This window comes from Bactrocera tryoni, chromosome 1 (genome assembly GCF_016617805.1).
Source record: "Bactrocera tryoni isolate S06 chromosome 1, CSIRO_BtryS06_freeze2, whole genome shotgun sequence".
Taxonomy (NCBI): domain Eukaryota; kingdom Metazoa; phylum Arthropoda; class Insecta; order Diptera; family Tephritidae; genus Bactrocera; species Bactrocera tryoni.
The window spans coordinates 64,222,124-64,235,811 of record NC_052499.1 but is presented as its reverse complement, the minus strand read 5'-3'; the positions used below and the strand labels follow the sequence as shown (position 1 = coordinate 64,235,811).

Genomic DNA, 13,688 nt, shown 5'->3' with positions numbered 1-13,688 from the left:
ACGCCTTGACATGACTCACACGTGATCTGATACTAAGAATGAAACAACTTATGTTCTGATTATTTGTGAGTTTTTCTCTCTTAATACCATTTACTCAATATAGTGAAATGGTTTTTCTTAAACTAAGTTTTTAATATTAACAAAGTCACTGCTTAGTGTGATCTATAGGCAGGGGGAATCATTAGTAAATATTTCTTAAAAATTCAGACCGACCATAATGTTAGAGTCAGTGACAAATGCTAAATAGCCATTTTCGTATCTGGCTTGGAGGATGTTGATGTGAAGGACCTTTGGTTCCAGCAAAATGCGCCACATGCCACACAGCCAACGAAATAATCAATTTATTTCAGGCAACGTTTAGTGAGCGCATTAGTTTGCTTCGTGGGTCTGTAGTGTGGCTTCTAGGATCATTGCACTTAACTCCGCCGAACTTCTTTTTGTGGGGTTAAGTGAAGTTGTTTGTCTAGGCAGATGAGCACAAGGCCAATGACGTCTTGGAAGATAATATTTGATGCGTAATTGCTGACATATTTGCTACAAAAGTGGACAAAAATTGAGACGCTCCACTGGAATTCGTTTAAGCCAGAAGCGGCAGTCACATGCCAGAAATAATTTTTAAAACATAGGGGAAAACTCTAACATAATAAAACTAAATTTTTGGTCAGAACATCAAACTATATGCTTTTAATTTCTTCTTGAAAACCACATGTTTAAAAAATCACCCTTTAGAAGAAAAGGAACACTAGCAAAATTGCATGCAATTTGGAATAATTCTTAATTTATGGACAATAAATTTGAGTTGGATTCTGGCTTGTAATGAACTACCATTAGAAACGACTTGTTTACTATGTTATCGATGAACCACAGTACCTTTCATTAACACGAGTTCTTGTATTCAAACTTGATGAATATAGTTACTCATGCTTAATATGGCTTTTACGGATATAAATTTGGTGCTGGTTGGAGTCTATGGTAAGTATCCTATGTCTGATATGTGGCAGAATCATGCATTCGTCGAAAAAATGCTCTTTCTGTGTGTTCCAGCGGATACAACTTTAATAATTTAATAATTTAATGCATGGTCTCTAAAGTCTATGTTAGGTTAGGTTAGATGGCGGATCTAGAGAGATCGAGATCGTGGACTGCTATATGTTATCCTTAGTGAAACCATAGAAAAGAAGAATTCCTGTGTTCGAACTTATAAATAAGCAACATGCTTAGTAGTCAATACAAATTTGCACAGGCGTTGAATTTCCATTCCCGTCAGTTTGGTGGAATCTCTGAATGTAAGCGCCCCCAAGTGTTTAAGGAAGTTGTTGCGCCGTCTGGTAAGAATCCCAGCCTTACAGCATGGACGCCAATAGTGCAATGGCCTGTTAAAAACCCCATCACTAGGGAGAGGCTAGAATTACTGAAGACAAAGAGATCACTAGATTTGCTTGTATCAATCTTGGGCCAATCCCGTAAAGCATAGATATCTATTTAGTAGTAGAACACACGAAAATACGGGAGCACCGACCCGCTCCCATTCTACTGATAGCGGTTCTAGGTTGCCTTTCCTTGCTAGCTCATTTACTTTACTGTGGCCTACCACCAATATCAGTCTTATGGCAAAGGCACCCCTCGACCAACCCTGAACGCACTGTAAATGAGTTCATGGCTAATATCGCTAAAATACTAAATATGCTTAATTATTATACAGTTAGATTTTGCCTTAGGCTAGGTGACCATTTGCTAGGAGTGAATGTAATATCGTATATTTGAGAATAAAATGATTGCAGAAGAGTTGGATATTCTGAATAAATTTTAGAGACTTGCATGGAAAGTTATAAAGAGCCTAATCAAGCCAGTATTTGATGAGAAAAAATTGGTTCTTTTTTGTGAGTAACCCAATTTTCGAAGCTATCAGTATATCATGTATACATATTAACAATAAATTAATTTCAAATGAGGTGCGAAATTCTGAAGAAGTTTCAACTTCTGGCATGAGCTTTGTAAAGTCTAAGGTATCTTTTCAACGCCAAACTTTGCTGTCAGACAATATTTGAATTGATGTCATGAACATTTTCTTGATACCAAATTGTACTCCATTACTATTGTATTATAAGCCTTCGCTTACACAGCCTCACATTTTTATCTTTAGTTGGAAGCCATTGTGTGCCCGCAGCCCTTCTTTCTTTTTTTCACTGTAGCGTTTTATTACTGGCGATCGCAATTTCTTTACGATTTGTTTTTACTGTTCACAAGTTTAATTACACACACATATGCATACACAAATATATTCCGCTGCATGTGTGCTCACCTTTCTGTTGGCCAAATGTAAAACCATAAAGCTCCATGCGTTGCAGGGCTATGGCGAACGAATTTATTACGCGGCTCTACTCAAGTTTCAACAACAGTTCCAGCAATGGTCTAGGCTCTCAAGTGGCACAAATGTGCTCACATATATACATACATATGTGTGTGTGTGTGTGTATAAAACAGTTTTATGGGACTCTTTTTACAATTAGACGGCAAAGGAAACTACATTTGGCAACATTTGCCACACAGATGGGCGAAATAAATTTGCACGTTTGTGTATGTGAATGTTTGTATGCATGTATACATAATACAAATTATATATGTGCATATGTATGTATACTTCTATATTGTGTGAAGGAATTCGCCAGCATTTGCTTAGTTCTGCGAAGTGAAGGTCATTAATGAAGACCGTCTTCAGACGAATGAGCACTCCGTACGCGTACTCGCCGCAGATGAGCTAAGATTTTTTTAACGACCCCACAGATGAAGGCGATGATGTATGTTTGTGCATGCGTGTTTATTTGTGCATCAAATGTGCAGACATGGTGTTGAAAATTGGCTCATTTGCTGAAAATTTAATGATTTCAAATGTGTGTCCGCCCTTAACGACTTGGGCTTGCGGACTGAAGACAGCGCGACTAGAAGAATGTACATTACTTTCATATGTGCATGTATGTGTGTGTTTATAAGTTGGTAGTAAAACTTACGTATTTCTGCGAGCCTTACAAGACCAAAAACCATCAAATTAAATTAGTTGATGAGATTTTTCTAAGATGCTGCTTGTCCAGATAGTAAATTATTCGAAAAGTTGTCTGCTTTTGTAGCATTTTGATGGAAACTGTTCAAGTGCGCGCACTAGCCTGAGTTGATTGATCCATTAGTACATTTAATTAGCTCGTTAGGAAATTTCAAAAAAACTCATTAATCAAAAAAACCTTTTCAAAACATTTTCGAAATCTTGCCGCTAAAGTTTTGAAATTACAATAATATACGAAATGTTTTTAAAAACTAGCGTGAATTTATATATTTTGCAACCAGTTGCTACAGAGTAAGTATTATAATTTTGGTCACTTAACGGTTGTATGTATCACTTGAAAGTAATAGAGATAGATATTGGGTTATGTACTTGTATATACTTGTATAAATGATCAGTAGGACGAGAAAAATTGAAATCCGGTTGACTGTCTGTCTGTACGTCCGACCAGAGAACTTAAAAGTTCTCTGGTCCGACTGTCCGTGCAAGCTGTAAATTGAGTCGAGTCCTTAGTTCTTTTGACTGAAAATATCATTCAATGTATGAGATATACAACTGGAATTCATTCTGTGTATCAAAAATGGCTCGAGTCAATACTTCCCTGAGCCACAGGTTGACATTTTACAGCGTAAAGTATTTCCCTGGCTTTCATTCCTGTAACTTGCAGGAGTATAAATGTTCGGTTCGAAAAACGGTGCGCCGGCATTGGAATGATAACTTCTGACAAGATCATCTAAAGTGAAAAATACGTGTTTTAGTTAAACGTTTAAAGGTTAATCTAGACGAATGAATAATAATTCTTCAAAAAACGAAAATTCCAGTTAGTTTTTGAATACACTTTGTATATAACCGGCGAACCAGTTAGGCGTACTTGCTTCATTTTTTTCACGCTGTCAAGCTGTTATGTTGTTTTTGTTCAGTATTGTTTGAAATTTCATCATAAGGAGAACAACGTTTTCAACTCGTTCAATTTTATTCTGAAAATTCAGGTTTTGTGAAGAATGTGTTTCGCGCGCTTCGCTCAACTTATGGTCAACACACATAACATACTAGTCGCAACACCATCTCCCATCGTGTAACCCCACATTCATTATTTGATAATATTCTATCGAATAAACCAGGTCCTGCACACAGTGAATGAAGTATAGTAGCCGTAACTGAGAATAAACATGAAGACCGTGGAGAGTCGATTCGGCGTAACAACTCGGACTGACGTTTGGAGCGACTTGGCGCGTTTTGCGCCGAGATCTTAAATTCAACGCGTACAAAATACAGTTTATGCAAGGACACAAGCCGTTCAACCTTTCCAAGCGACATCGTTCCGCTCTATGGTTAAAAAATGTTCCAATAAGATCCGATGTTTTCGAGCCAAATTTTGTTAAGCGATGTGGTCCATTTCTGGCCAATGTGTATGAAAAAAGTAAAATTAACGCATTTAAGACGAAGAACAACCAGAAGAAAATCAAGAGCTGCCATTTCATCCAGAAAAACAAGGGTTTGGTGTGGTTTGTGGGCCGGAAACATCGGTCCTCTTGAAAAATGATGTCAGTGGGAACGCAACCGTCAATATCGACCATTATTGGGCCATGATAAGCGACTATTTGATGCCTAAAATTGAAATTCAACAAGGGAACACTTCGTTGAGTAGATAATTTGACTTTATGAGCCGGTCGATTGGCCACCAAGAACGTGTGATATCACACCGTTAGATTTTTTCCTGAGGAGAACGTAAAGTCTACAGAGAGTAAAGAGAGATCTTGGAGCAAAACATCACGCTTGATGTCAACTATCAGTCGAAATGCTCGAACGAGCTTTCGAAAATTGGACTCAACGGATGGATCATCTGTGACGTAGCCGCGGCCAACAATTGAAAGAGTTGCTAAAAATATAATGCTCTTTCGAATGATAATTAACATTTTCCATAAAATTTGAAGTTTCTGAGTTTTATCTTTAAAAAATTGGAAAAGCTCGGATTGGAAATGTTTATTTTTTTATTATGTAAAACCAGCTATGGTTATCGAAAGCTTTTAAATGATTTTTTATTTCTAAAGCTCACTATTTTTACGAATTTTCTTTCGCTTTTCATATATGTATATATAATCAGGTTATCCTCCTCATTTCATATATCTAATAGTACTTCATACAAATACACACATGCAACCTGTAATTTCCGCCCACTTACCTTTTCTACAAAATAACTTTCACGGCCACCTTTACTTTTAATACAATCATCAATCAATCATTCCGTTATCACTCACCTGTAGCGTAAACGCGAACCGAGTTGAAACAAATCCGAATTATTCGATTGCGAATTCGGCAAAGGCGCGATGCGCACCATGCGAAAGAAGGCGTGATGCTCCACACAGCAGCGCCACAAATGCTTGCAAGCTGTTTTTCGCGGCGTCTCAAAGCCATAGGTGCTGAGCTCGTTCTGGGAGGTGCGAGAAATGAAGAGAAAAAAGTATTAACAACACAATTTATTGAATTATTATTATTTTTTTTGAGACAGTGTGGTCTTTGAATGAGATTAAGAATATGTATGTGCTTTTGCAATATTGTAAGTTATATATTAATATTGCGTGTAAAAGTACTTATCAATGTAAATTTAAACAAGTAAGGAAGCGCTAAGTTCGGGTGTCACCGAACGTTTTATACTCTCGCATGATAAAGTGATAAACGAGATTTCATTATCAGTCATTTACATATTTTCCAAATACCGTATTTGTGTAAAGTTTTATTCCGCTATCACCATTGGTTCCTAATGTATACAGAGAAGGCATGAGATGGAATTCAAAATAGCGTTATATTGGAAGAAGGCGTGGTTGTGAACCGATTTCCCCCATATTTCGTACATGTCATCAGGGTGTCAAAGAAAATATTACATACCGAATTTCATTGAAATCCGTCAGAGTAGTTCCTGAGATATGGTTTTTGGTCCATAAGTGGGCGACGCCACGCCCATTTTCAATTTTGAAAAAAGTCTGGGTGCAGCTTTCTTTTGCCATATCTTCCGTAAATTTAGTGTTTCTGACGTTTTGTTAGTCGGTTAACGCACTTTTAGTGATTTTCAACATAACCTTTGTATGGGAGGTGGGCGTGGTTATTATCCGATTTCTTCCATTTTTAAACTGTATATGGAAATGCCAGAAGGAAACGACTCTATAGAGTTTGGTTGATATAGCTATAGTAGTTTCGAGATATGTACAAAAACTTCGTAGGGGCGGGGCCACGCCCGCCTTTCCAAAAATTACGTCCAAACATGCCCCTCCCTAATTGTGATCCTTTGTGCCAAATTTCACTTTAATACCTTTATTTATGGCTTAGTTATGACACTTTATAGGTTTTCGGTTTCCGCCATTTTGTGGGCGTGGCAGTGGCAGTTACAGCTTGCACGGACGGACGGACAGACGGACGGACAGACAGACATCCGGATTTCAACTCTACTCGTCACCCTGATCACTTTGGTATATATCGGGTGATTTTTTAAGAGCTTGATAACTTTTTTTAAAAAAAAAACGCATACAATTTGAAAATCTCATCGGTTCTTTATTTGAAACGTTAGATTGGTTCATGACATTTACTTTTTGAAGATAATTTCATTTAAATGTTGACCGCGGCTGCGTCTTAGGTGGTCCATTCAGGAAAGTCAATTTTGGGCAACTTTTTCGAGCATTTCGGCCGGAATAGCCCGAATTTCTTCGGAAATGTTGTCTTCCAAAGCTGGAATAGTTGCTGGCTTATTTCTGCTAGACTTTAGACTTGACGTAGCCCCACAAAAAATAGTCTAAAGGCGTTAAATCATGATCTTGGTGGCCAACTTACGGGTCCATTTCTTGAGATGAATTGTTCTCCGAAGTTTTCCCTCAAAATGGCCATAGAATCGCGAGCTGTGTGGCATGTAGCGCCATCTTGTTGAAACCACATGTCAATGCCAAGTTCAGTTCTTCCATTTTTGGCAACAAAAGTTTGTTAGCATCGAACGATAGCGATCGCCATTCACCGTAACGTTGCGTCCAACAGCATCTTTGAAAAATACGGTCCAATGATTCCACCAGCGTACAAACCACACCAAACAGTGCATTTTTCGGGATGCATGGGCAGTTCTTGAACGGCTTCTGGTTGCTCTTCACCCCAAATGCGGCAATTTTGCTTATTTACGTAGCCATTCAACCAGAAATGAGCCTCATCGCTGAACAAAATTTGTCGATAAAAAAGCGGATTTTCTGCCAACTTTTCTAGGGTCCATTCACTGAAAATTCGACGTTGTGGCAGATCGTTCGGCTTCAGTTCTTGCACGAGCTGTATTTTATACGGTTTTACACCAAGATCTTTGCGTAAAATCTTCCATGTGGTCGAATAACACAAACCCAATTGCTGCGAACGGCGACGAATCGACATTTCACGGTCTTCAGCCACACTCTCAGAAACAGACGCAATATTCTCTTCTGTACGCACTGTACGCATTCGTGTGGTTGGTTTTAATGTCCAATAAAGTAAACTGAGTGCGAAACTTGGTCACAATCGCATTAATTGTTTGCTCACTTGGTCGATTATGTAGACCATAAATCGGACGTAAAGCGCGAAACACATTTCGAACCGAACACTGATTTTGGTAATAAAATTCAATGATTTGCAAGCGTTGCTCGTTAGTAAGTCTATTCATGATGTCATGTCAAAGCATACTGAGCATCTTTCTCTTTGACACCATGTCTGAAATCCCACGTGATCTGTCAAATACTAATGCATGAAAATCCTAACCTCAAAAAAATCACCCGATATAACCCTATATCTGACTCTTTTAGTTTTAGGACTTACAAACAACCGTTATGTGAACAAAACTATAATACTCTCTTTAGCAACTTTGTTGCGAGAGTATAAAAATAATTTGCTGCAAGAAAAAAACTGTAATAATTGCGGGTTCTCGCATCCGAGTCTGTTTTGTCCTTTTGTTGGAGTGTTTTTGTGCGTGGTGGTATAAACCCAGTGCACAACCCTGGGGAGGAATGTTTTGCCTTCTCACTTTAGCTCACCTTCAAACGGGTGGTTCTTTTGGCTACCCAAAGGATACTTCGTATAAGACCATAAGTCGCGAGCTTCTTGAGTCATATTTTTAGTCACTCACAAGTGAATGTCGCTCAGAGAACTTTCCTCGCTTGCTTGACTCTCTACACACCACTCCATCATCCTAAAGCATTATTGGTTCATAATAATTCGTAAATCAAAATATGATACTAACGTTGGTACAATCAGTAGAGTGTATTTCCGTCTGATCAAGTGTGTCTCGGATTGGTACCGCGCGCATTGGGTTTATTTTTCCAATCGAATCACGGCTACAGAATGGTTGAAAATGTTGCAGAAGTGTTTCCGAGAGTCTACTTTTTCACAAACGCAATTATTTGAGTGGCACAAAGCATTCAGTAAAGGTCGTTAAGTCACCGAAATCTTGCTTCATGCGAGTTGTCCACCCACCGCTATTAAAAATGATGTCATCGAAATAATTAGAGGAAAAGTGCTTGAACTCCTTGTATTGGTATTCGATAAATAACAATGAGTCTAAAGATCGTATGAATCGATGATATGAGTCGTGTCAATTCTAGTCTCTTACCAAAATACCCGAATATTTTGCAAACAGCACTTCAAGTAGCGGTGCGAAACCGAAAAAAAAACAAACAACTGAAAACACTGAAGGCCATTCCAGCCGAGTTTTAAGACGAATGTATGGATTACGCATTGACATGCTTGTAGGCTCAAAAGCAGACTATTTTGTAAATAATTGATTATTGACATACTTAACCTTTTAATATTCATCGACCTTGTACCCTTCTATTTTAATGTACCATGAAGTACTAATAGAACATTCCTGAAACTATTCTTCTATAGATCTTATATTTTAAGTCATGCCATAATTAGTACAAATATGTTGTCTACTCTCCAAAAAAGATTTTGTGATCACTTCCCAACCTGAAATGAATTATCTGTTGCTAGTACAAAAACCCGACATTTAATTTGAATTCAGCAAGATTCCGGAGGAAACCTATAGTCTGACAATAACTAACATACTACTTTTTGAAAAACAGTTGCAAACGCGCTCAGCTAGGAAAACCCCACTCCCAAGAAAAACAAATTCGTAAAAACGACACTAAATACACCATTGAAACTGTCAAACAAGGAGTAGGCGATGTCACGCTCTAAGGCTACAGTTCTTTTTCAGAAGTAGTTTCCATAGTCTGGAGAAAATAACAAATGTCTGCTCCAGACTAAGTTAATATACTGGAGAAGGTTATGATACCATATCTCTGAGAAAAAATTACTTGCCATAATAGTTCATGAAGGACAATGACTCCGGTCATGCAGCGAAACTTGTTAAGAAATGCTTTCAGGTTCAAAACAAACTGATGTGATGAAGTAACGTACCCAATCCCTTTTGCCTACATCCGATAAAGCATTCTTGAAGCATATTAAAAATTTAATAGATTGTCAAAAAAGTCTTGCGGTATTTTCGCTAGTTGTCGCTGAAAGCGCGTAGTTCTAGTTTTATCGTCGCATCGGGTCATGCTATATATATTTTTGGAAAGCTCATTTCACGCGCTAACACGTGTTTGACTGATTGTCGTTTCTTTTAAGTTGTTCGTGAGTTATAGCGTCGCAAAGATGGAGCAAAATAAAGAGAAAATACGGCATATATTACAGTACTACTACGATAAAGGCAAAAATGCATCTCAAGCCGCCAATAAAATTTGTGCAGTTTATGGACCCGATACAGTTGCCATTTCCACCCCACAACGATGGTTTCAACGTTTTCGTTCTGGTGTAGAGGTGGTCGAAGATGCGCTACACTCCGGAAGGCCTATCGTCGAAAATTGCGATAAAATCGCTGAATTGGTCGAAAGAGACCGGCATAGTAGCAGCCGTAGCATCGGTCAAGAGCTGGGCATGAGTCATCAAAAACTCATTTCAATTTCAATAAAAAAAAATTCAATAAAAGTACCGCAAGCCTTTTTTGACAACCCATTATATTGATTGCTTTTGAGACTTTTTGTGATAACCTGAATATCGATTGATATGCCATATGGCCCCCAACACGAGCCAATAGATGCTCTGCAGTCTTAAAAAATAAAGGCTGTACCACTAAACATTAATCTTATTAATTAAATAAGTATTTTAGTAAGATTATTTTAAAATATTGAAGGTTTTCTAGTTTCAAACGTTTTGTTTTTTTATATTTTCCAAGCGCAAAGAATGTGATTAATTTTTCGTATTTAGAGAAAATTAAAAAATATTTTTTTTTTTGTTCCTTATCATGAATTACACTCATTTATGTATGTATGTATTCGAAATACAAAAATTGAGAAATATTATTTCAGCACTTTTTGAAATTTTGAAAGCCGTCGGATGCAACGAGCATGTTTCAATTATATTTCTCAACACTTTATATGCAAACTCGCGGTCTAAACTGTCGAATATATCACCTACTTCAAGCAACAAAAATATTAACCATTAGCTTTCGCGATATCCACTCATAGTACAGTATAGTGTGAATATATAGCACTAATAACGTAATTCTTTATGCACTAACAACTTTCAAGACCTTCACACCATTCACATGAATACTTTAACTCAATAAATTCACCACATTGCAGTGTGTGTGTGTGTTTCTGTGTAGGAATGCATTACTGCTTTTGTGTCGTCAGACAAGCAAGCTTTTCTTCAACTTTTTCGCAGCGCTTCCAAATAAATGGCTTTGCCAACAAGAAATCCCATTCAACAAATATTTCACAAGTGCTTTTGCTTATAAGAAGGCGACAAAGTCAAGCGAAACCTCAAGTTGTGTGCCGCCGTTCTGAGGTTGTGTGTGTGTATTTGATTTCTATATAGTTGTTGGTGTATGTGTGTGATCTGCTGTTTAGCTGTGTCGGTGTGTGTGTGTGTGCTTTACGCAGCCTTCGAACGCACCTTCAGTGCAAACAGTGCGAGCACTTGAGGCTTTCAGCGCATTATGTTGAGCGTAAAATGCCTTGACACTTCAGCAAAGACGGCGACGCATTTAATATGGTGTTTATACAGCACCAGCACCAGTTTGTATGTGTATATGTGTGTGTAGAGCAAATATAAATAATGTTGTTTCTTAAAGAAAAAAGTAAGTTTTCGCAAAGAAAGCGCGTCAAACAGCGCTGAGTGCTTGGCCGAGTGTCGCAAAGGAATTGAATTTATAAGTGCTACTACTTTAAGTAAGTTATATATGTGTGTGTGTGTGTGCGCATGCAAATAGTTATGAATAGTGCGCGAACGCTGGCGTATTTACATTTTTATCGCTTATCCGCAGCATGAAATAGCGTCCTTTGTAGTAAACTTTGGCAATGCGCGGCCAATAGTAATGAGCCACTGTCGTCTTGTTGCGCAGCACCACAATGCCACTTGGCGTCAGGCCCAGAAAGTACTCGACGCTGTCCTCGCCCTGCGGAAAGAAAAGAGAGAGAGATGATGCTGATAAGTAGTTGAATAATAAGTTAGCTCAAAATAAGTGTAAAATTTACAATGCCATAACAACAACTACAGCAGATTATTTGAATGATAAAACTACTGTAGTACAACAACAAAAATTAGATTAAAACATATAAAAAAGTAAAAATCATGAGAAAAAGAAAAAAAATTGCGTTGGTTGCACCGAAGCACATACCCTTGACAAAATACAAAAAAATTTTTAATTTAATAAAATTGATTTTGACCGTTCAGTTTCTATGACAGCTATACGCTATAGTGCTTCGATCTGAACAATTTCTTCTGAGCTTTTAGCTTCGTCTTAACCAATAATCCCTACTTGATTTCAAGAAGATATCTTGTCAAATAAAAAAGTTTCCCATACAAGTACTTAATTCCGATCATTCAGTTTATATGGCAGCTATATGCTATAGTAGTCCGATATTAACAGTTCCGACAAATAAGTAGCTTCTTGAGTAGAAAAAGACGTGTGCAAAATTTCAACTCGACATCTAAGAAACTGAGCGACCAGTTCGCGTATATTCAGGCTGGCAGGCACTGAGTGCTACAAATTTCTTGTCAAACTTTGTATACCCGGTGGAGGGTATACAAATAATAATAATGTAAAAAAAATAATAAAGACACAAAATTTACACAAATGAGTGCATCCCGTGAAATATGTAAAGCAAAGGAACAACAACAACAAACAAAAAGCTCATCGCCACGCTGAAAAGTTTTGCCCCCATAACGCCCGAGCGTGCCAAGTTTTGTAAAGAGGTTATTAAAATTCAATAAAGTTATTAGCCATGTCGTGCACGCTCCATCTTCTGCAGCTTCTACTCGCTACACTCTATTACCCGTATCAGGAGCGTGCGGGTTGGTGCCTACAACCTGCTGACGGTCATTATCAGTAGATTTTACGTCAAAGTTTTTCTGCGATTTTATACATAATTCTCTTTTCATGTTGCCTCTTTGTTGTGCAGTTTGACCTTTCAGCAGCTAGCTCGAGATGAATGCCACAGCTTCTGTTGCCTCAACTGACAAGTATTTGTGGATGCCGGTGATAATTTCACGTGAATTTACTTCGAATTCCTTTTGACACTTTCTGCTTATTTGAGAACGGTTTGGCTTCTCTTTACTTTATGTACTTTTGTAAATCTATTGCTGCACGGATACGTTTTTGGGTACAAGTTTATTTCTGGGTTGGCAAGTAAGTACTTTTTTCATTTGTTCACTTGACCAGTAAAAGACTTGTTAAAGAGTTTAACAGTAAATTGCTTCCGCGATAATAATAATTTTCTATCTAACTTTTCATTAACTTCAATTTCAATCTTATAGACAACTATGTTAACTTTCACTCAGAGGTAGTCACCATCAAAATAGCAGTGGATTATAGCTCCGCTGTGCAATCTCTATCCATCAGATGAGCATTCTATAAAATCACAAAACGGCAATACCAGCTTTGAGCAAGCCAAGTTTAAACCACATTATCAATTACAGCAAGCTACTTTATCGTAAGACTTGTATGAGTGTCGAAAACATATCGATTTAACTCGGAGCTGTACAGTCGATAAGCAGGTCAAAAAAAGAGCTCACGTTCCAAAAGTCGGAGCTCCGTTGACCTCCTACGATCTGATGTTAGACCAGAGAACGTAAAATTTTATTAACAAATATATTTTTTTTATTTTACTTCCTCTGGTTAGACGACAGAGCAGCGGCTGAGCTGCACTTGTGTGGCTGCAATATCATCATGTATAATAGGAGGAATCCATTGAACTATTTGCTCTCAGCAAGGCTCATCTTGCCATGGTTATAGAGCTTCTAATCAGGCAATGCCCAATAGTTGTATTTACAGGTATATCGGGTTAAGCAAAAATAAAAATACTTGTCGAACGCCATTTCTCAAGGCTGCTTCGCGGAAGGCGAATTATTTCCAGTCGTCTTTTTTCCGACTATTCAGTAAGATTCAGGTTGAGACATATCGGGCGTAATACCTTCAGGAAATCAGGTGTTTTATTTAAAATCGGCTATATGGACAACAAAAAATTCGTAGTAGGCAGTTTTTGGCAGCAAAACGGACGGAAGTCAACATCTTGCATCAGTCCTAGATTCCTCGTGATCTTTGTCGCGACGATCAGCCTAGTTACCTTACTAA

At 37.9% G+C, this 13,688-nt stretch overlaps 1 protein-coding gene across 2 annotated transcripts in view; it reads right to left on the bottom strand.

The window, feature by feature from the left end:
• The window catches only part of LOC120774568 (hornerin), a 269,714-nt gene that overhangs the window by 85,634 nt on the left and 170,392 nt on the right, over positions 1–13,688 (bottom strand). For both annotated transcript variants that reach the window (XM_040104305.1, XM_040104311.1), the window contains exons 9-10: positions 11,358–11,510; positions 5,314–5,486 (exon numbers count right to left, since the gene is read on the bottom strand). In XM_040104305.1, the coding sequence (XP_039960239.1) occupies positions 5,314–5,486; positions 11,358–11,510 (326 nt within the window). The remainder of the gene's footprint in view (positions 1–5,313; positions 5,487–11,357; positions 11,511–13,688) is intronic.